We start from the raw sequence: 24,981 nt of genomic DNA, 5'->3' as shown, positions 1-24,981 counted from the left end.
TATGGCAAACCTGTTGGCAAACAGTTGCTAATTCACACTTGCAGCAGATTCGGAGCAACATTAGCATGTGGAGTCGTGTTTCGGACCACCTGATGAATGTACGTCCAATAGTGTACTGTGGGTTCATCAGAGCCTTTTCACTGAAAACAATTTACCAAAACAGTAAAGTTGCGAGCCGTAAAACCAAAATAATAAGCTAAAAGACGCTGTAAAGCTGAAGGGGAACTACAGCGACTATGAGCGACTCCTTTCACATAAATACATAGTCATTTGATCAATTTTTAATATGAAAGTATTGATTATAGCAGCTTTAAATTCAAGCTTGTAGATATAATGAGATCAATCTAGCTTTGAAAATTGAAAATTCCTAATGTGATTTGTAGTCTAACACAGCGGATTGGTTATGAAACCAACCAAAACATCAGCTCTTCGAAAGACAATGGGATGTATAGAAAAGGAAGGATCTTATCAAAGAACAAAGAACAAAAGGCAAAAATGACTATTTACTGTTATCCATCCACCAAAGAATGAAAAAAATTCCAACAATGTGAACCACAGCGCCAGCTCTGAAACCAAACTCCTGGGCAGAAACCATGCCAGCCAGATGTGGGGCTTCTCATGAGCCACTGTGTTTCAGCATCAAGTGATTTATAGGTGTAGCTGGTACCAGTGAACCTAAGGCCAAAAAGAATCAGAGTGGGCCATGTTTAAAGCCTCCATTGCTGTGGCCGCTACTCGGTGCTGTCGCCAGAAGGTCATCTGTGCCAGCTGTGATGGAAACCCAAAAAACCCTGACAAGGTGAGGGAAGAGGCCTTTTGGGCTTAGTTAGACCAATAAACTCTTGAATCTGCTGACTGGTATTGGCAGGCCAAAAAGGTCTACAGGCCCTGTGGTCGTGGATGCAAAAACTCATGTGTTGGATGAGCTTGATGAGTCCACTGAGAATTACTTTTGGTTCTGGCAAATCGTCAGACGCCTCAGCAAGCAGGGTTTTTGGCCAGACTCGTCTGTGAAGAGGAAAGTTTGTCCTGTTATGGTGACACATGGCCGCACCTTTGCAGTGATAGGAACCAGTAGAGGTGGTCTGGGCATCTGATCAGGATGCCTCCTGGACACGTCAAACTGGGAGGAGGATCTGGGGGGGCCAGAACATGCACAAGGGATTACATACATATCCCTTTTCACCTGTGAAGGCCTCAGGATCCCCCAGAAGAGCTGGAGGACATGACTGGGACTGGAAGGTCGCCATCGTGACCCGAACCTGAATAACACTGCTCTGTAAGGATACATGTCATGTTAAGTTATGAAGAGATTAAAATAACTTTTGGAACGGTATTTTAATCAAAAATGTAAATTCAGTTGGGCAGTTGTTTGTTTTCAGATCTCCATTAAGTGCTGAACATTACAAAAACAAAAAGGGAATGCTATAAATACATGTATTTCTGTACGAAACAAAATGAAACGTGTCATTCTCACATAAGGGTGATTTGTGGATGCAAATATCTACATGTGCATCATCGCTTTGGAGGTTTTGAGAGAGACTCCCACTCAGACGTGAGCACAGCATGAAATGTGTGGTTTCTTTAATGATGGCAATGAAGTCCAGCTCCTGAAGGCATAAAATAATTATTTAGTGGGTGGATAGCAGAGAGAGGGATGCTTACTAAATTATCATCCTCCTACTACTACACTGTGCGTGGATACGCTAGGTGCACTTTCACAGATGGTTTCTTGTCCAGTTTTACGAAGTCAGTGGGAAAGTTTGACAGGAGAAACTCCAGTGAAAAGTGTCTCATGGCGTCCGTCCTTCATAGCAGGCAGATGGCGTCCACTGCCGGCTGCATGGAGCTGAAAGACAGTTTAATGGGCAGCTAATCACTAATATTACACCAGGATTGCGCATGAACTGTTAAAATGTTTAAAATATGTGAATGTTCTCGTAGCTGCTGCCGCTGACAAAGTCACACAGAAACTAAAAGTGCAGTGTAGTAAATCATTTATTCCATTATTAAGAACATAAATAATGCAAGAATGAGTCTTGATTAAAAAACTGATTTTGGTAAATAGTCATCTGTCACTTTTCATCATTTTCACATTTGTTGCAGACCAAAAACAAAGAAGCCAAAAAACTCTAAACTCAGTACGAAGAAACTGAAATCAGTAGCAGGTAAAAAAAGGAAATCACTCATTTCAACTTCAGGGGAGATCACAGACAAACGAAGTTAAAAATGCACAAGCAGGATGAACTGCGCAGTTACCATGAAATACAAAGAAACAAGTAGGATGGTGTGAACGCTGATGTAAACTAATTCCTACCACTTTTTATGTGATGTACAACTGCATTACTAACATGTGCTTCAAAGCTTTCTACCACGTGGACACCGCAATTATTCGGAGGCATTTCATGGGCTGGTGGCTGTTTGGATACGGAGGAGCGATTTCACACAGAAAGCGTCGTCCCATCAGATTTGAGAGGAGCTGCTTCGAGGCTTCTTCTCGCACCGCTGCAGTCAGGTTTTACATGAGGATCCGAAGAAGAAACAAACCAACTTAACTCAACACAACTAACTGTGAGCGGAGCGGTCTCACTGGCGTTCACCACAGTGACTTTGACCTTGACTCCACTCCCTGTTTACCTATTTGATGACTTCATGTCATATTCTGTGACTTTTGTGTAAATAAAAACTTTCACTCTCACAGCTCATAGCCCTCGCATGAAAGGTTTCACATTTGCTGGTCTAAATACTCACTGTCTTGTTGGTCTTTCAAGAAGTGACGCTTTTTACATTTCTGCTGTGTCGAGAATGAATAGACCAGGAACTATGAAGGGGCAAAGAAAACCCAAACTTCCTCAACAAAAAAAACAAAATCCCATTGCTGGCCGTTGGTGGCAAATCTGCTGCCAACACCAAGAAATATAACCACTATGATGATATTACCAAACTCTGTGTCCTAAGGTACTTCAGGAGTTTCTCAAACTCTAAAGTGGTGTCACAGGTTTTCATTTTAGTGCAAGGGAGCTGATGAGATGCAGAGGGCTGCTGCTCTATCAAACATAATTGAGCTTCAGCACTATAAAAACCCAGAGTGCTCCATAATAACAACAACCTTCATTTTTATCTCTTAGAACAGAAAATCTATCACCAAATGAGAATATGGATTGCTGTTCATTTGAAATGATCCTTGCCTTCAAAAATTACAATTACAGGAGAAAATGACATAATACTCTCAAAAAACTTCGCAAAGTAAAGTTGCAACAACATATGTTATATCACGTGTTTCGTGTCATGTCATCATGGCCACATAGTGGGTTACTATGACGCCATTTTGTTGGTTAAAGATGAGCAAAGTGCTGTGAAGCCCACCGAACGCTGACAGAATAATCCGCACGAGTGATGTAGATTATTATCTGAATTATTTCCATCAGACCTTGTTTGAAGTCTGTGCAATATTCCCTGTTCAGCTGAAGAGAGGGAAACGCCCTCGACAACAGCATGCTGTCAATTCAGCTTCGAGCTCAGCCACCTCAAAGCTGAATGTGTCCTGCTTCTGATGCAAACCGGCTCACCTGCAGTGATCCATATGCAGCGAGTGTCTGTCAGTGACCCTGTGTATTCAAATGTAAATCCTCTTGTTTGTCTGACTTTTCAATGATGTTCAGGACATTTAAATTCCACTTTCTGCGGGTATAGTCTGGTTGTCCCTGTCAAGGTGAGTCACAGCAACAACCACGACGGCAGCAGCAAAACAAAGTTTGAAGCTCGTCTCGCACCAGACAAAATCTATTCAGAAACACACTGAACATCGGCATTGCTTTTCCACCCCCAACCCCCCTTATCCGCTTCTCCTACGCCTGTGGCAGCACGAGGGGGGGTGTCAGTGATCTTAGCCTCGGGCGAGATGCTGTTCCAAGGCAGACAGCTCATCAAGGTGAGTGACAAGTGTTGGGGCGGGAACTTGCGATTCCTTTTTTCTGCCCCGGGGTGAAAAGTTGCACACTGTAGCTTTAACACTAAATCTTTCAGCTTGCTTCTTCTTCTTTTTTTCCTGGACAATTCTCAAAGGGTAATGATGTAAGCACTGCCAGGTTATAATCAGGAAGGAGCTTTGAAGTAGTCACAGCTGTTCATTGACATCACAGACGCCCATAACTCAACAAAATAACCGCTGGAATGGAAGTCTTTACTCTTACTTTGTAATGCGCCACTGCAACAAAACACTGTAGCACTGCATGCTGCAGGTGGGAGACAAATTACATCCACGAGGTTTGATTAGACTTTCACACCAGTCTTCACTGTAATTACAGCTCAGATTTTTCCATTTTCTGATTTCACTTTCAAGATGGAGTCCAGGCAATCAGCGAGATACCATAATAATACAGTGCGCTCCATAAGTACTAGCACAGCAACACATAGTTTGCACCTTTGGCGCCATACTCTTATTGCTTTGGATGACAGCCAGCTTTACTTGCCGGCTTTACTTTGGTGGTATCCTCAGTGATACTGAAGGAACAGCTTGAGTAGAAGTTAAAGAAGTGTATAAGCCAGACTCTGGAAAACACATGACTTGTGCATCTAAATTTGAATGTATTCAGCTAGATAAGGGGAGGACGTGAAAAAGGGAATTATGTTCCTGCAGCAAAACGTTAAGGTCAACTAGAATGATTTTAGCACCCACTGCACCATTCAAAACTATATCTCCTATTGAGCAAATATGGTAGCTAACTTTATTGTGTGCCAGTTTCATCCAAGTGTTTCCTTCATGCAGCCTCGTATTGATTTGAACAGAAATACGGCTAAACCTTACTGAGACGGACAGAAATAAAAAATGAAAGGTTGAAAAAGGTTGAATGTAAAAACAGAAACAGTGTGTCTGGTGTTCTTGATGGGCTGCAGACCTCTACTTGACATTACATGCTGTAGAAATGCTTGCCAAGACACTAAAATTGCTACTGAATTAATTAAATCTCAGTTAGAGCTGGAGAACGTAAGCAAACGCAAACAAAATACATATTTTATAATACACAGTGATTACTTACTTACTTCAGTATGGCCAGTTCAGGATTTTGGATGTCTGGAGTGAAATGTGAGCTGGTTTGAAACTCTGGTGAGATCTCAAAGGTTGCTGTAGCCGCTCTCATACATCTAAACAGACACCTTGAAATGAAGCCTATGAACAAGAAGGCCCACAGTTCTAACGGCTCATCTGATCTGAACATACCTAAAAGCTTTTAGTTTGTGTTTAAAAAGACCTGAATCTACAAACCCCCCCCCCCCACACACACACACACGCACACACACACACACACACACACACACACAGAGCGGGATATCTAGTGCAGCTTTGTGTCAGCCATGTTTAAAATGTCCTCAGTACACGGAGGGTTAAATACTTTTGGGAGTGAAAAAGAACAAGAAAAGAAAAGAGATTACATAATGTTTTGCCAGCGTATTGAAAATGTTCTGAAGAGAAACAAATGCAACGTCTTGAAAACTCCCATATTAACACCCACACAGGTGTTTTCACTTACGTTGCCTGATTAGACCTCTTCTCAGGACCGTGTGGGCCGGTACAGACTCTGCTTGATTGAGGTCTGTTGTACCTGTTAGACCACGACAACATAAACCTTTCTAATTAGTCTGTAGGTCTTTTTCACCGCAGACGTTTTGACTTGTCACAGCAGGACAAGCACAGTTGTTACTAATAACATTATTGATTGGTGATGACAGTGTGACAGTGGGCCAGCATGCACAGTACCAGGACCCTGAAACTGAAGCAGCTAAATGGAATCCAACCATTTATTTTACTATTAACACCTGTGTTTTTCCTACCGTGACTTGTCAACATTTTGTCTAATTGAAACGTAATTGAAAACACCTGCACCTTCAGCTCGGCGAGCACCCAGACATGACGTGTTTAAACACTCTCTTCAACATAGAAACACGATGTTCTCGTGCGTTAACGTCAAAGTCATTCAGTTACACAAACTTCAAACTCTGCATTGTTGTCCATGTAGCTCTGCTGCTCGCTGTACACCAGTCCCTGAGGTAATACACACTATGTATATTTTAAAAAAAAGTTACTCTCTTTCAAAAAGGTTCTTTACGTTCTTCACTTTTATTCATCTGCAAACATTTTCTCCTCGGAAAGACTGAAATATTTAAATAGACTGCTCAAAAATCATAAGGGCATTCTTTTTTGCAAACCAAACACAGAGTCCAGAGGAAGGAGGCTTTCTGAAGCATCTGTTCACATATTGTCTACAGAGTGAGGGTAAGCATATTAGAGAGTGTAAGTCTTACACACAGTATTAAGAGACTGTGCCCAACCCTCTGACTTAAGGGAGTCCTCTCAAGGGAAGCTGTGCGTCTTTGGCTCCCTAAGACTTACTGGAAGTGTGGCTTTGCTCCATCGTGTTGAAGAAGAGACAGACTCCTGCAGTCAGCAGCAGGTGCATGGACTCGTACAGTAATTTGGGTGAAAAGACGCTCCATATGAAGAGATGGTACCGCAGAACGGTCACCAGCACAATGTAGGCTGCAGCTGGCACGGACCTCAGCAGGGCCAAACAGTAGCAGCCATGGCCGACTGCAACCGGGCTCCTGCAGAGTGGGAAAAGGCTTCGTCAGAGAGGAGGGAAACCACTGCAGAGAGCAAAGCAGGCGACTCTGTGCTGTGAATAATGGGCAAACTTCCCGAAGAGCACAGAAAAAGTTAAAACGCGAACCAAGGTCATCCTAAGCTGCTTTATGTTTTCTAAAAGATGATGTCAAATCAGTAAAGCTGCAGATTGTTTGATGAGTCATAGCGAAAGGCTACATTTTCACAAATTTTTTTTTTTACCTTACACATGTACCCAGGAGAAGAGTCTGATCCAATTATCTTCTCACAATAATACGGATTGCTGGCAAATTCTGATAAAGAAGTTAATGACTTTAAAACCTGCATGATTGGGGGTGGGGAGGGGAGCGAGGAGATTAGGAGATGATGATGTGAAACCCAAACACACATGGATACACAAAGACTTGTGTACACTAGACTTCATCTCTGACGCTCTGAAACACACGCGTAAATTAGCACAGGGATCTTGTTCATTTAAACAGGCAGGAGTCCCAGCTGAGGGGGAGGAACTTCAAGCCTTTTCCCAAGACAAGAGAAGTAGGAGACATGGGAACAAGTCCAGTTTGGAGGTGGAAAATTCAATCAAAGGGCCGTTACAAAACACACACACACACACACACACACACACACACACACACACACACACACACTATGAAACTACACACAGGCACAAATGTGTTAAACATTGCTCCAAATACAATAATGAGCTTTTATGAATGCAACAATTCAATACTGAGGAAAAAAGGTTATGCATGTGTTGCTATGCTGTTCAGTTTTTAATAAACTACGTTTGTAGTGTTGGACATCATTTAAGTCAGTTATGATCGCATCTTAGCTGCCAATTACATTATGGAGATGTAGGGCAATTCATGTGATCAGACAGATTTAAAGGGACATGCAGGGAAATAAGATTTTGATGGAGGGCTACGCTGTCCCTCAATACATTGTATTTCAGTAAACCATTTCACTTTTGAGCTCACAAAGTAGCAAGCTGCACAAAAGAGCTGTCAACATCTCCACTTTCACAGCTCTCAGCAAATGTAATTTCAAAGAGCCAATGCAGCTTCTTGGAAATCAAGTACACTGTGAAATTAGTATGACCTGAATATGCTTTTTGCTGTTTGTATTTATGTCAGAAGATCTGACAGTTTTAATGATGCAAGTAAAGTTGTGTTGATGAGTCTCCTCTGATTGGCCAGTTTTGAAGGTTTACAGTGATTTTGTGCACTAAAACAATGACGACCTTCTCCTCAAATTATGAAAGTGGAGTTGGACTGTGTCAAGGGAGACCCGTTGAAAAGCTATTGATCAAAGTCCATTTCCAGTATCCGCCTTGTGGTCGGGCTGCTGATGGTGCAGAGTGAATTCTAAATGAGCTGCTGTGTATGAGCCTATTTTAGACAGAGTCTCTTGAGTTCATTTCACAGGTGGGGTTTCCGTGGAAAGCACTACGCCAGGAATAATAACAACAAAGAAAGAGGGCCATGTGTCCTGCGCTGTCATGCAGTATGTAATGTTTACAGGCTGGATTTAATGTGACGTTAGCTTGAGGGGCTAATGTGGGGCTAAGTGTCTACAGTGGCGTCTAGAGGCTGCAGTGCTCATTGCAGCACACAGTATGAGAGCGATGGGCATAACAACATTACTGGCTGTTTGGCTCTTCGGAGGGTAAAACCACAGTGAATGTGGCGAGGCTGCCAGGCTCCACCATCACTTCCCATAATGGTCTGCTTGTGGGCAGATCAGTCATGCTGTCAGTATAAATGTGACTTACTGCCGGCTTGTGTTGTTGTTGCAGTTTTGGTTCACGGGTGAAATGGATCAGTGCATGAGCTTTTTCAGAAGTAACTTTTTAGGCAGCGATTTGAACTTATATACACTAAATACACAACACCTGTCAGGTGTTCTGTGGTTATTGGTTACTGTAAAGTGATTTGCTGTGCTTCTGTACATGAGATCCTGTCATGCCTCTCACAAGTGTTTTGCTTAGCTTTGCCTAGCTCGCCGTGGTGTAGCTTCAATCTCAGGGTGGCTTTTCATTTGTAAAGTGTGGAGCTACAGGAAAGATGGATGGAGGTTATTATAATCACCTTGGAAGAACAAATGCTGAGTACATTTGAATATTTCTGTGTTAAAGTGGAGATTTTGGGGCGATGATGGCATGGATATCTGGGCGATGTCTTGTCATGGATCAAACTTTTGGTCACCGGGACATTTTTATCTCATGGTAATGCTAAATGAAGGATCAGGATGTCACCAACACACATAGAGTCATTCTCGGAGGACCTTTAATGTCCACATCAAATTTCACGGCAAGCCAATGAGGAGCTGTTCTGCACCAAAGTGTTGGATGGACGAATGGATCAACTCCGTCATCCCTAGACTCCGCTGCTAGCAGCACCGAAATTTTAAGATGAGTAGAACTTTTTAATCAGAGACTGTCTGGACTACTTTGTGTTAAACACATCATATTCAAATGTGGGATCAAAGATTATTAGGAATATAAATCATGCATATATACACCCTCTGCACTGTCATTTCTATGGGACCTTTGTGCGAACAAAATTAAAAAATGTCTGTCTTTTTATCACAAGGCTGCAGCCTTAGATGTGTCCTTGCATTTAAGCAACATACAGCAGGCAGGTTAAACAAACTCCTTTTATACAAATACAATCCTCTGTCTACATTAAAAGAGCATTTTAGTTTTGGCTCCATCAGCAGGGCAGCTGTTGCCCAGCCACAGACCTCATCACTCAGCACTGTGCAGGGGCCTCATGCTGAGGGGAAGCTGTAGTTATTGGCTGCACTCACACATATACAGCAACCCAGCTACTGGCCTGTCTCCAGTTAAGGTCTTACGCAGGTTAAGCTGTTTACATGGATCTTTGATACCCTGCAAGCAAGTCTCCTCGTTGCCATGAGTAAACCAATTAACTGGATATTTCTGTGCAACTGTACTGTCCCACCCACAGAGAGGATTCAGAACGAAAAAATATAAAGAAGAAACAACCAACAATCAAAAGTAACTGTAATAGTGGTGATGATGTGTGGCTGCGCTGGCACAGGCGGTTAAAACCAAAGTAAAAGACAGCAGAATGTTTAAATTCAATTATACCACAGAGCAGTAGTTCCCAACATAGGGGTTCTGAACCCCGATAGCCCCATCAGATGGGCTCAAGTGCCCCTTTACAAACTGGGTGTTATTTAAAACGATTAATCATCTCAAAGTGTTCATTGTTACAAATTGAATAGCCAGTGTTTGGGTAGCCTTGATCAAGTTGGGATTCATACTACTACCACTTGGAGTGACAGAAGCTGGAAGTTTCAACCATATCCATCACCTATAGCTAACTATTTTAACTGTTTATCCATTACCTATTACCTTTAGCTGACTATTTTAACTGTTTATCCATCACCTATAGCTGACTATTTTAACTGTTTATCCATTACCTATTACCTTTAGCTGACTATTTTAACTGTTTATCCATTACCTATTACCTTTAGCTGACTATTTTAACTGTTTATCCATTATCTATAGCTGACTATTTTAACTGTTTATCCATTACCTATTACCTATAGCTGACTATTTTAACTGTTTATCCATTACCTATTACCTATAGCTGACTATTTTAACTGTTTATCCATTACCTATTACCTATAGCTGACTATTTTAACTGTTTATCCATTACCTATTACCTATAGCTGACTATTTTAACTGTTTATCCATACTTTTAGCTTCACTTCAAGATGGTTTATTCAATACTTGTAGCTATTTTAACTCTTATCTATCACTATTTCCACAGGCAACAGTATTGCCACGACATTATCCATTAGCTACTTCTAGCTAACTATTTCAAAACAGTTCATCCATTAATTTAAGCTATGTCAACCATTTATGTCTTACCTTTAACTCTATCTATTTCAACCATCTATCCATTACTGTACTACACTTTCTTACAATTGACTCAGGTTGATGGGCAGCTTACAGGTTATTGTAAATATAGTTGGGAAGACCACTTTGTGATCCTATTTATTTTCTTGCTTAACACAAACATGTGGATGTATTTTTTAATCAAATCATAATTGCTATTTTTCAGTTGAGTTTAGTTGAGTTTATGAGTTGAGTGTCCCCATGTACACCCTGGAAACGGCAGAAGTAACCCCGGCTTACCAACACCCCAGGCTGGATATCACTGCCACAGTGTGACTTTTACACTGACGCTTACCTATGTCTCTCTGAGCTGAGGTAGCAGACGAGGTGACACGCCCAGAGCAGGGGCCCTGCGTAAGTGCTGAGGGCCGTTAAGAAGATGGCAGGTGCTTCTACGTAACTTTCCAGTCCAACGAAGCCGACTGAAATGTCGACGGTGGCAATGTTGTTGGAATTGCCCTGCAGGAGCACAAAAAGAAATCTTATTTTAGCACCAACAAGGGCACGGGAATAACTTACTCTGTACAACGAGTACACAAAGATCTGTGGGTGAAGCTTTGTAAGCAATTCAGAGCTCATAAGAACTGGTCCTTTGCTTTATCATCATTACTCGGAGCTTCTGGCAACTTCCCAGCAGCCCAGTTGTTTGTGTTTTCCAGTCCCTGACCAGAGCAGCACACACAGCTTTCTGTCTGGAGCTGGACTCTTGTTAGACCCACTCAGGCTACTGTGTAAGTATGCGTGTGTGCCTGCACACACATTTTGTTTTTTAAAAGCAGTGCTATTTCTGGTTTATTTAACTTTGTAATCCAGTATCTCTGGAAAAAGTGCCTGCAGTGAACTGAAAATATTAAACCTTTCTAACCTTGTTTAATTTTTTCTTTTCTTGTTCAGAAGTTTCATCTCAAGCGTTAGAAGATGTTATCACTCCAATGCAATCAGGATTAATAGCCACAATATAAAGGGTATTTGGCTGTATAAACGTAGGATATATTCACTAAGGAAAACATGCCTTTGTTCAAATGTAAAAATACAGTGCAACTCAAAGCATTTCATAGCCTTGAAATATATGTATAGGTTGTTTCATGTAGTTGTTTCATCACAAGCTCGACCAGCATGTGAGAGAATAATTATAGCTATTTGTAAATGACAGAATATCAAAAGATATAAAGCGATCTGTCACAAGTAAGCAGGCTTAAATCTTGAAAGGCTCCAGTGAATGAACAATAGGTTTTACCCTAACCTTTACAACAAAAAGGACTGTATTCAGTTCAAATTACATTCAAAAAATTACACAGACAAAGTAATCCATGTTCAAATTTGTGCTGCTCAAGTGCTTAATGTGATTTCTGGGTGGCACATTCAGATCAGCGAAGCCGCCTTCAGACAAATCAATCAACCTGAGCCACTGAGCACCTCGCAGAAACGCCGTCACGCCTGCTCACATCTCTTCCTACAAAGTTCAAATTAGCTAATTTACTGTATTTCATTTTGTACGTGTTTTACTTAACAAATAAAATTTTCTTGCACATAACAAGTGAAAATTACATTTAAAATTCATTGTGATTGTTAGGCTGTGGCATGTATGCTCCACCCTACACACATGCACACACACACATACAAGGACAAGACACATTTTTGGGAATTGAAAGAGATCAAGGATGGTTTTCTTGTTAAATCTGAACGCAACGATGATCCACAAGCAGCAACGCAAGGTGTATTTCCCTTCTGTGCACACATCTCTGATCACAGAGGACGAGAACATTAACAGCTGGCTCCATTTTGAACAAACACAAGGAATATCAGTGAGCAGGTTGGAGGCTGCATATGGACATTTTCTGCTTGCTTTCTTGCTGAAATCCTGCTAAAATCTTTCAAATGTACGGAGTGTCATTCTGCACCATCAACAAACTTATTAACTTGTGAAAAAACAGAAGTGCAAGAAATGTTTTGTGATTGAGACAAAAGCGATTGTCAGAGAGTGGGGCTGGTCTAATACAGCTCCCTGCTGCAGTGTATAACATGCGATGAAAAAGTATGAATCCCAGAGGATTAATACACACCTCTTGTTCTGAATACTGATGTTTGCAATTTATGTGATGAGGATCATTTAAAAGTGAAGTTTATCAACCTGAATAGAGTTGTGTGCACCAGAATGCATTACCAAAAAGAAATATCTACTTTTGTCCACCTTATAGTTCTGAGCTCTAAAAACATCCTTGATTGATGATTCATGTTTTTATACAGACGGTTGCATCTGAAATCACACCCGTGGGGTGACTCGTCCCTACTCATGTGGCAACATTTGCACAAACTTGCTCATTTCTGAAGAATAAACACCTCCTTGCTGCTTCACTGACCATCTGGTTTTGGGACGGTGATAAATCCACAGAAAATCCACTGCTAAAGTCTGACTCGTCCATCACTCCAAATGATGGAGACAGCTAAACGCAGGCGGCCAAAACTTCTCCTGCGAGACAGTGAATTCATCAAGTGATACGATTTAACTTTTTCGGTGACACTAGCAATGTCTGCACGTCCAGGTTACCTGGAATATTTCCCATAATCCTCTTGTGTTTTTGGCTGCCAAAAAACAAGGACACTTTGAAAACAACAGCATTCTGCCAATATTTATAACAAACACAACAGAAAACGCAGCTATGTTTCCAGACTCTACATTAATATCTTACAACTCGGATCAATTAGCAGCCCAGAGCTCACTGATCAGCTGTAACTGCTCTCGCTAAGTAGAACATAATTTTGATTGTCCCACATGACACCAGTTTTTGTTTCAGAGCAGCAAATTTAAATCACATATGTCGCTGCTTTACAGATCCATTATGGTTACAGCTTTGTTGAGAACGTTATTACTCAGAGGCCTGTAATTACATGCCTGGGCGCCTGCACTGAAAATTGTTTGGTGGTGGTCTATTCCCGAGCCCATCAAAGTATTAATGACCCAAGGGTGATGACGGTTATTAAATTGTTAGTGATGCGGAAGTTCAGTGTTGACAACAACAGACATCTACTGACCAAATATCTGTGGAGGTTAAATCAAAAGGCAGGTATCATATCTGCCTTTGAGGAACATTCATAGCTCATAACACCATAACACATCCACAGGAAACACCTGGTCCAGTTGGCCTTCATGCCAGTGCTGGATGAAAGTAATGTAATTTACACACTAATGCTTCCTCTGCCCAGAGCTGCACCTATTACAGAATCCAACACTTTATCAGTGGTGATAGCTTTCCTAAATGTTGCTGCACTCTGTGTCAGAGCGTTAAATTAGATGTCTCTTACAATCAGACAAGAAAAAACTTGCTTACTGTTTCGCTGTTCCCTGAACTTCCATTTGTAGATACGGGAGGTGGCGATTTTGGCCCTGATACGAGGAACTGCACCACTCAGTCAGCACCAATAGGTTTTGCAGTTTGTGAAATGGTTGTAATTTGTAAACTGGTAATGGTTGGATAATTGTTTCTTAACAGCAAGACTTTATTTTATAGATTTACTGTACTGAGAATTTTACTGGCCAGGACTTTGGAGAGGTCTGTAGGGGGGCTCAAACAAAGCTTGTCTGACTCTTAGAGAAATAGTAACTAAAACAATCCCTTTCAATAGAAAATACCAATCACTACTTCCCACAGTGCTCCTTATCAGGAAGGCCAAGTTACGCACATTCACACCTGGAGGCTGTCCAGTTAAACCAGTCTCAGCTGTTGTGCAGCTCCATTAGACTAGTCAGGGCTTTAAGGCTCTCCACACTCCACAGTTAAGGCTCAGTCATGCCAGAAAGTGGTACAGCATTAATCTGCGCATCTTTGTGACATAAGTGTTTCCTCGCAGCTTGGCCCCCCCCCCCCTGGAATTTTGTTCTCAGGATTGTACATCCCTTTGTTAAAGATGGAGCTTACAGACTTGCTTAGGTAAAAGAGCATGACAACTGTCGGTTAGCAAGCTTGTTAACTCTCTAGCTCTCCCTTCCCTCAGGTCAGCCCTGTCAAAACAGTTTGGTCCATGGAGCGAGTCCAAGTTCACCAACTTCCTAACCCTATCCCTCACAATGCGGCCACTTTAATACCTAAAACATTTAGCACTCCACATTTACTATTATTATTCTGAAGACATCAAAGAGTTGTTAATATATTAGTAACATTGTGGGGAAATGTTACTTTGAGGTTTTGGCGTCTGGCCACTCAAACATCAACAACCTTGACAAGAAAAATATGAGTTGCCAAAATAATGAGCGAGATTTTGATGATGTTATCGCAATTCAAATACATATAGATTCAATATTACTTAATACACCTTCCGCTGTGCAACATACAGAAACACTAGACAGACAAAGTGGCAGTTAAACCTTGCTATCACTGACAACATTATTGTTTCTCACCTGAAAGTAAAAGAAGGCCTGACCAAACCAGTAATGCATGATGGTGGTTTGGGCTGCGTCGTAATGGAGTTTCTTCCAGATGAACTGAGCCATGAGCGTCTGGATCAGCAGGCAGCAGCAGAGGACTGGCAGGTTATGAGCACGGAACAACATCGAAACCAACAAGACCAAGCCACTGTAAATCTCCCATAATCCCCTGCTCTTCAACTGGGCATCTGCTGTGATGATCTGGGATCGCAGCAGGTCTTTGGTGCCCGTGAAGAGGATGCCCAAGACGAAGACGTAAACAAAGCGCGCCTCCACTGTTCCCCTGAAAGAGAAAAGATTACAGACTGTGTCATTTTTTTGCATTTGCAGGAAGCCAGTATTGATTTTACTCTACAAAACTCCACGTTCAATATTCAAGTAATTGTGGTAAGTGACTCTGGGATGCGGCGGTCTTGCTGAACCTGTCCATGCATCTAGCAATTAAATATCCAGAGACAAGAGGAAAATTATCGAATTCAGACTTTATATATTGAATGATTGAGGAAAAATGCTTTTTATCAAATAAAGGCAACAAAAGCTGTAAAAAAAAAAAAATGGAAAAACACAAAATCAAACTAATTGACAGAACTGAAACAAGAATCTTAAGAAATCTCACGCAGTAGAGCATAAAGCCCCCCCCCCCCCCACACACACTCTTTGAAAAGAAGACCTGAACAGATTCATATCATCTCTGTGACACTGACATTTTCTCGTGGACAGAGAACATTTTGATAAATGAGGTATCTTAAGATAAATGGGCATCAGTAACAGCAGATATGGAAAATGGCGTGTAAAAGCTCAAAACAATAGTTCATATCTATATGAGTGACTCGTCATCGTATGTTTCATTTATTAATCTTAATTTACAGAAAACATTTGGGACCACAAACATTTTCGAACGTGACAGTGATGATCTACAGTCCTGCGTATTGCAACCAGACCCTTAGTTATAATAGCTTTTCAAAGTTCACTACTTTAATTAATTTCCTACCCCTGTCTTTTGTTAGACAGCATTCCTTATATTTCTGTAACTCATAACCCTTCTTTCATTCAGTATGCAGTGTGTCAATGTAACATTAATAATTAAAGGTGTGAGACTGGAAGACAGAATGAATCGCCTGAGGAAAACAGACTTTCTCACACCTCACATCACACATCACTCTGTCTGTTGTGCTTCTCTGCATCGCTACAATTTGAGAAACACAGTATTAACATATTTTTAGTGCATTTTAGGCGTTAAGTGACTTTTTTTTTAGCTGCTGCTGATGATGAAGGAGTACCACAGGTTGCAAACAGTAAGGATACCAACAGTGGCAGTGAAACACTACCCTTGAAGGTCACACAGTGGTTTCATAAGAGCTGACCTGAAAAAACGTTCACAGATTCAATTTTAGTCCCAGACATACTGCTGCATTCATAACACAGTAATACAACATGCTGACCAAAATGTATAGCCTGTATGTTTTCTTAATATAATATGTCAGTATTGTACAGTAGATCACACTGGACTACACATCTGGGGGATGGATAAAACATGTTCCGCTGAATTCTGGGTAGTTTCCACAGGAAGCACATACTACAGGTGCTCTTTTTGTGTACTTTCACTTACAATTCTGACTAATAATTTACAGCGAATGATAAAAAGATCAGCTAACAAGTCAAACTGATGATACCATGGGACATCATGGATAATGTTAGGAATGCAGAAAACTACAAGCGTATGTATTTGAGTGACTGCTTTTACTCATAATACATAATATGATATATAATAATCCAAAAAAACAAAAGAGTAGCCCTACTGCCAGAAATCAAGCCACATGATTTGAACATGTTACCACTCTCAAACTGATGGACAGCACTATCGATATGTAATAATTAAAGATGTCAACTGAATCTAAATCTGTAATGTGCTGTAAGGGTTTGTTTACATCAGTGATATATGTGAACACTGAAGTAGGATGAGGCTGTATTTTGAATTATGACTTGAGAAACACACAAAATGCTAAATTCCCATGAATAACTTTGCAGTTATGTATGTGAATATACACTCACCAGTGGCCAGTTTATTAGGTACACCTAGCTAAGACTACAGTGGGATTTCTAATACATTGGTGATCCTTATTCATATACATGGGGTGGACAAAACATTAGAAAAACACAATACAGTTCAACAGCACCACCAACTACAGCCTACAAAAGAACCATAGAGGTGAATTAACACCTCTCTAAAACAGTTTAAAGAAAAACTGAACATTACAACCTTCATGAAGACAGGATATATTGCAGCACTGATGATTAGACTGCATAGCTAGATGAACCTGAGTGCATTTTCAATTTCTTTGGTATAAAAAACGACCGATCGGGCCTGTAATTCTGAATTTACACGAAGACGCTAACAATTTTATCATGACATTTTTACAGCACTGTTTCACGAAGCCTGAAATGTTTGCCCATATTAAAAGCCCTGCACACCCACACAAGTGTTTTTCAATCACTCTGGCTGATTAGACCTCTACTCAGTTAAAGTTGGGTGGAGCTATGCTGGGAGTAACGTAATGTCACAAAACTCTATGGACCAATGAGAATAATAACAATGTAAGTTGTCGTGCCCTGCCAGGTGCAACAAAACTAGCACAAACATCAGTATAGCACAGTCCGTACTCGCACACAGTCCTAGGAAGAGTTACCATTACATTATTACATTAACAGTTAATGTATTATAGTGGGAAAACTGGAGGAAGGATGTACATAAGCTTTGAATTCATGTCAGCAAGATTTAACACAGACTTAAAGGTGGACAGCGCCTGTACTGTATGCCCTGTGGTGTACAACAGTCAGTCTGGGTCTAAAGCACTAAGCTAAAGCTACTACAAGGTTATAAGAAAAAGGTTTCCATAAGGCTCTTCTCCTTCTAAAAGGCCTACTCCACAAAAATCCTTTTCCAACTATCAATAATTTATATGCTCAAAAAGTCCCAAATTGAAGCTTTAAAGGAAAAGTGCTTTCGATTATGTAGGCAATTACATTTAGTCTAATTTCCATTTCAGGCATTCAGCATGTGCTCTTATCCACAGAAACTTAAATGAAAAGATTTTATTTCCTCTCAAATCTGCTCTTTAATTAACTTACATTTCGTACTATTTGTCCAAAAAAAGAGAGGAATGAGTAAATTAGCCTTCATGAAACAAAAAAACAGACAACAAAAGAGTAGTAAGAGCTACGGCGATGATAAGTTGTTTTATTCTATTTCATAATGGATGGAGGGGAAATAAAGAGCATTGAGAGCTAATGAAGTTTAGGGAGCCACTGAATTTTCAAGGAGTTACAGCCTGAGGAAACTGAGGCTTTAAATTGTATCCTCTGCAAACATGTAGAGATTATCCCAATCATTAAGAATACATTGTGTTTTAAACGCTCACCCATTGACCACTGTACCCGAGATGATGTTCAGAATCATATCTAACATTGATTTAAAGCAGCTTCGGGTAATATTTCCAATCTGCGACGGCTCAAAAGCTATTTACACATTTAGAAAATCAACAAGCATGACATTAGGAAGATGCTTCCTCTCAGTTGAGGGCTATTGCACAGTAAAGGGACGTTTCTGCTGCAGCAGGATGCAGTCAAAGCTGCGAAAGCACTACAGGATAATAGATGACCCTGAAGGAGTTGAGCAAGTATTGGACATGTATTATTAATCAGTGTGTTTTATGGAAACCTGTTCCAACAGAGGGAAGGAGCAGAGTAATATGCTCCATACAGCACAATTCTTTATTATTCACAACTCCCCTAACAATGTGGCAGGGATTGTATTCATCATTATTTTATGCAAAGGAAGAGTCGAAAATCCTGGCCTGGCTAGGATTTTATGCGACGACAGTGATGGGTTTGAGCTGCCGGGCTTACTTGTTAACTAGTGAGCGGGGTGGGAAAAATTCAGACAATTGAAAACTAATCTTTCTGTCCTATATGTTTGTGCTTGTGCACTTAATGTGGCCGTTATCTCACAACTATGCTTTACAGAAAGGAAGCAGGATGGGAAACACGTGAGATTTACATGTGAGATATTAAAAAGATGCCTTCCCTCCTGAGACCTGTATATTTAACTCTGAAAGACTGCGGTACTAATCCACAGTCTGAAACAATAAACACTTTCCACAACACTGAGGCATGCACAATTCTGAATGCTGAAAGGAATCTTGTTTGCTTTGACATTTTCAGGGCAGAAAAGCACCAGCCCTCCTCCTTGTCTGAGCAATAAAGGCTATTTGCTGTTTATGTCATTTCCCCAATTGCAGCCCCCCAAAAGTGGCTGCAGTTATTTTAAGTGTCTCCTGATTACAGTATATCACAGCACAGCTTTGCCCCAATCAGATACCTCAACTTTTCCTGCCCTTATTTAAATGAGACCAGTCATTTAGCTAAGGGGGTATTACGTGATCTGTGATTTCCATCCAACTCTACAGACAACACACTAAACAAGATTCCTGCAACCCCTCATGTCCCTGTCCTCTCGTCCTGTCCCCTCGTAGCCGGTTTAAGAAGCAGCATACAACCGATGGCAAGTGCCGGGTTAATAATGCTGCATTTCTTTTTGCTTCTGAAGCGTGTGTGCAAAGCATCTTGAAACTCCAGTCTAGAGGGAGAGTTTTTGCCCCAATGAGACTACAGCCTCGCAAATTGTTAAGTCATTAGTATTGAATCAACCCTCCTTTGGCATGCTGTAGTTCAGACCACCAAGCGAAGACCAAGGTCACAGCGAGCTCAGTCTTATTCCAGAACAATAACAAAGAAGGAGCCAAAGTTGATGTGATAATGGTGTTCAGCTGTGTCTTGCAGCAGAGCACATTTATCATAAAGAACAATGCTAAGAGTGCATTTTGGTATTTTTATATTTGTTGAGATTACTTGTGGGTTTGAGGACCACAACCCTGAAACATGAATCTAAGTCTTTCCAGAGAGCGCCACTATCAGATTAATAACACAAGGCAGGTCATTAAACATTAATTACAGCTGAAACAGTAATAATGTATCCCAAAGGTATTCATTAATCAATGGATCAAAGTATATTTAGTCAGGTAAGTCTACATAGAAAATGACTCTGCCTCCCTCTGGTATCGCTTTTATACTAAATACATTATCATAACTTGATCGATATTTATAAAAGACCCCGAAAACAAATCTGCTATGAGGGGTGGGGTCCGACATAAACATATCATTTTCTGCCACAGTTGGAACACTTTTGGTTATTCCATATGAGTTATTTTTGTCTTCTCACTGGTTTGAGAAGATCAGCTGGAAAAAGGTGATGTCACTGGCTGTTTCCGAAATCCCTCCCTCATTCGTGATTCCCATTGCAAGAGACACTCAATTTACTTCTGACTACAGAGTAAACTATTGAGATGAATCATCGCCATTTTGCACGACTGTGTGGGATTGTTAGCAGAAAGTAATGCTCTTCATATATAATACCATAAGATGTTTTTTCAAACCTTGAACTTTGGTTATTGCTGTTTAATCATGAATGTTTAATGTTATTGAGGAAAAATTTGCAAAATAGTTTGAAAATAAGTTTTCAGGGGCTTTAAGGAATCCTCCACATTACTTGGTGAGAAAACTCAACCAACCACATCAATCTGATCTTATTGGCTGCATTTTTTGATGTTAATAGTAGTAACAGTAGAAAATAGTGGCTTGTCAAGCTGTGGTACAGAGGAGCTGCCTGGATTTCATGTTACCTTGGAAACAGGCGCTGGTGTTCCAGCAAGTGAATAAGAAAAAGGTAAGACTACGTCCAATCCCCTCAACATGTTTGGTATATCCCCTTCATCAATCACCTGCATCAAGCTAACACTTACAGTAAATCAGCCAAAACAAGTAATTCAGTGCCAGGGGAAAGCTTTGAAGCAGACGCCTGAGAATGAGGAGGGCCTGCCCACTTTGTCTGAACCCCGGTCTCTCTGAGAGATAAATCTGGGCACGTTGAAGTCGCGACTATTGCATTGACACCGGGACAAAGTGGCAGACTTAAAAACAATGGTTACAGACAAAACATCTAATTACACAGCAAACCACCAGATCAATACCTGCCCTGCTGGCAGCATGTGTTGATGTCTCTTGTTTTTTTCAGCTTTATGTTAGATTAAAAGAAAATCTGTTTGTTTTCACTGAAACGGTAGCTTGATTTAGTAAGATAAAGTACACACAAAAGCACTTCTATGAACTACGCTTTGAAGTCAGTGGAGGATAATGATTTGTTAAATGTTACCACTGATATGTTGTACTGACACAGAACTGCCTTTGAAACAGGGTTATAAAATGGTTTACCTCTTGGGTAATAAAACTGAAAACTGAATTCTGTGTGTGTGTGTGTGTGTGTGTGTGTGTGTGTGTGTGTGTGTGGTAGGGGTTCACAGGTGTTTTGAGATGAGTTTGAATACATTTCCATTTTTAAGCGGGATCGGTATGCATGAATATTTTTATATTGGGAACCTGCACAACAGCCCCTTTCTAGATAAAGCAGTACATGATAAAATGGGTCATGTTTTGTGCAGGTGTGAAGCACACACACACACACACACACAGACAGATGAAAACATAAACATTGTAAATGCTTCTTGTGGCTTCGTGTTTGGTAGAAAATGTGCCATAAATGCTAAGGAGGACGATGGAGACTTCAACAAACTTTGGCTATGATGTATGCAGTCACAGACTTGGCCCTCAGCCAGCTGCTTTGATGTTGAGCTACTTCCTATTGGAAGTTCAGAAAATTTTATTTGCTTCATCCTCTATGTTACTTTGATTGTATCTTTGTAGATTTTTTTTACTGGTTGTTGTTAGCGCTCGGATTGTAGTCAGTGATCTCTCAATATCCAGTTAAATAAAAAAAGTCCATGTCTGCCCTGTCAGTTGACTGGCTGTCTATTTTTAGGTTCATTTCTGACGATGCCATAAGGAAGGGTGTGTGCTGGAGAGAGACAGACTGAAAGAGAGAGACAAACTGTATCCACAGTGACATCAATCCAAGCAACTCTTTGAACCGTTTAAAGTGAGCAGCGTAGACTGTTCTCAGCCCCATTAGCCATTTTGAAAGAAGCAACAGCACAATTAGGCAGTTGGCATAAAGGGAAGGCGAGGAGGGAGCCGGGCAGTTGTCAGGGGGCTTTACTCTGATAAAACACACGGAAAGAGTAACCCAGGAAGACCATGACACCATATACAAAGTCATTCCTTTTTACATTCACATTATGGTGTGAAAGACCAGAGCGTTTTTTTCAGACAAAGCCGCTCTGTTATTGTATCTAAAATAATCATACATTCAACTATATAGTAGTTCAAAAATACCAAACCAAAAACATCAGGCCCATGGGAAATTTTCCACATTATTTGATTCCAACAGCTCAGCAACTGGAAGCTATACTACACTAAAATCAAAGCACTAGTCTAGTATAATTACACAAATATTGCTTCTCCTTGCCCAGCAATCAAAATACAGCACCTGAGATGGACTGCATGTTATAAGGCCTCAAGTTTGTCTATATATAAAGAGCTTTGCCAAAAGAATCCACAAACTTTGAGGCGGAGCACCGTAATTGTCAACTTGTTGAGGTCTGAAGAAAAAGCTGAAGGACTGGGTCAACCTTGTCAATCAAACAGTCCGTCAAAAGGAGCCCTGCATGGCTTTAGTCAGGTATCTTTGTATGGGTAAGGGTGAGAGGTTGAGCTTTTAATTAGGTGAGCAAGTGGGAGAGACTGCCAAGGAGAACAGGAAAGGTTAGGGAAGGCCAGGTACTGGTGCTAGATGAAGGGAGGTCAGGAAAACTAGACAGGAGAACTGTGTGCAGCCCTGCACACTCATTATTTTCTGACGGGGGTTAGTAGCAGATAACTCCGTGCCAAGCTACAGTCTGCAGAATGAAAAATTACCACACTTAGGAGCTGCAAGATTGTCGATTTCTTCTCTTTTTGGACAACCCTAACAACAGCTATTACATATAGATTGTACTAAAGAACGGTGTAAAGAGGCATTCATCTTCAAGAATACTGATGTATTTTTCAAGGCACACACTAAACGTAATTTTTTACATTATTCGGGTTGAGTTAAAGGACGAACAGTCGAAAATGCATTGAACACTGAGGCGTCGGTGCATCACATTAACTGTTTTATCATATACTGTGTAAAATGAACGTGATTATGAACATAGTATGGTTGACTAAGGTGTGAAGGCCTAGGAGAGGAGAGTCACCCTCAGGAATATACCACCAGGGTTTGAGTGCATCTGCAGGTTTCAGAAATCCAAACTCTTCTCAAGATATATCTTTCAATGATAACAGGAGCAATTTAAGAATAGGGGGGGAAAAAAGCTGAAAAAAGCACCCTCCTTATCATTAAGTAGTACAGTGGCTAGTAAAATGTCTTAATAGTGAAGCTTTTGCATCTTACATCAGTGCAAATGTCTCCAGTTGTAAACAAATATGTCAAACAACTGAAAGACAGAAACTTGGTTTAAAATGATTATCCTGTTGTTCCATAAACAAGCCAAAACAAGTGGTGCTTTGAGCTAAATGCTAATGTTGGCATGCTAACATGACAATGGAAACATGCTGATGTTTAGCAGGTATACTATATATTTACCATGTTTATCATCTTAGTTTAGCGTGTTCGCATGCTTACTGCTTACATGTGCTTAATTTGCACTGAGTACAGCTGAGGCAGATGGGAATGTCATAAGTTTTGCAGGTCATTCATAAACCAAAGTACTGGACAAATTAACATTTTGACATTCAGGTGGCTCTGAATGAAAAGTCAGGGGATCACCAAAGTCACGTGAATGCGTCAGTCAGAGATCATGAATTTCTGTACAAAATTCTGTGCCAACCCATCAAGTAGCTGTTGGGATATTTCAGTCTGGATTAAAGTGGTGTACCAACCAAACGACAGACCGGCACTGCCTTCCCTAAAGCCACGCCTCCGCCTGCATGGCTAAAAACACACATGAAAGACCTCTAATAATTATATCTAAAGGTGCAAAATGGCTGCTGTTCAGTGCTAACAGGTAACAAGAAACTTCCAAAACAAATGACGGACATTTTCACTGCTCAACAATGGAGACCAATGCATGGTTTTGTATTTCAGTCATGGAAAAAACTCATTTTCAAGCCAAATGAAAAGCAAATTTACAAAACTATAACTCCAACAATCTGCACGGTGATATATTACCACTTTCCCTGTTTAATCTGTACTCTAATTAGCTGGCTTACTCCTCTGTGTTGTGAAAATGTGACTTTGTTTTCATCAGTTACAAAGGACAGGAGGAGTGGGTGGGGTTGTGGCTGTGCCAGAAACTTGTGCTGGAGCAGAAAAGAACTGTCGATGCTACTGCAATTCTTACTGACTGCCAATTTAAATCAACAGTCATAGATTACACGACTTCCCTTTCAATGTAATTGATTTAATTTAAGACACCGTCCGACTTTTTTTTTTAGGACTTGAGGGCACACCGGGTTGGGGAGATTTACTGGAGATAGATGGCAAGCAAAAAAATAGCAGTTCATCATCACAGTTTTAGAGATGTGGATCTGAGTGTTTGTCCTAAATGGCACGTGCAGGGCTCAGAGCCACCCAGCACTCCTGCACTCTAACTCAACTCACTGACAGGGGATTTGCCAACTGCTGTGGAGACTGAAATTGTGATCATGGGGTTCACAAAAACTTACTTGGACATAGTTCGACCAGAGTGTTGCCAGGGAAACAAGACATTGCCGACAGCTGCCCGGTAGCTGTAGACACCCAAAAGTCCGAGGGCGAGGGCAACCTTGGACACCCATGAGCACCGTCTTTGAACCAGGAGGTAGATGAGAACCAAACAGAAAGCAGCCAGCAGGGAGAGTACTGTCCTGTGCTCGGAGCTGGAACAGACAGACAAACAAAGTAAAGGCTGTGCTTTGATACGAAAGGAGTTCTTCATTTAAAAACACGCTTACAGAACATATTGTACGTATTTC

The 24,981-nt window shown here is 40.9% G+C and overlaps 1 protein-coding gene across 6 annotated transcripts in view; it reads right to left on the bottom strand.

Moving 5' to 3' along the window:
- Positions 1-6,112: 6,112 nt before the first annotated feature.
- Positions 6,113-24,981, bottom strand: part of pigg (phosphatidylinositol glycan anchor biosynthesis class G (EMM blood group)) — a 55,234-nt gene continuing 36,365 nt past the window's right edge. For 3 of the 6 annotated variants that reach the window (XM_070912961.1, XM_070912958.1, XM_070912962.1), the window contains 4 exons: positions 24,694-24,885; positions 14,950-15,259; positions 10,849-11,012; positions 6,113-6,603 (listed from right to left, as the gene is read on the bottom strand). In XM_070912961.1, coding sequence (XP_070769062.1) covers positions 6,381-6,603; positions 10,849-11,012; positions 14,950-15,259; positions 24,694-24,885 — 889 coding nt within the window. In that variant the 3' untranslated portion in view covers positions 6,113-6,380. The remainder of the gene's footprint in view (positions 6,604-10,848; positions 11,013-14,949; positions 15,260-24,693; positions 24,886-24,981) is intronic. The other 3 variants (XM_070912959.1, XM_070912960.1, XM_070912964.1) reach the window with 1 other exon arrangement.

This window comes from Enoplosus armatus, chromosome 10 (assembly GCF_043641665.1).
Source record: "Enoplosus armatus isolate fEnoArm2 chromosome 10, fEnoArm2.hap1, whole genome shotgun sequence".
NCBI classification, from domain to species: Eukaryota; Metazoa; Chordata; class Actinopteri; order Centrarchiformes; family Enoplosidae; genus Enoplosus; species Enoplosus armatus.
The sequence above is the reverse complement of the archived record's forward strand: the minus strand, read 5'-3'. Positions and strand labels throughout refer to the sequence as shown.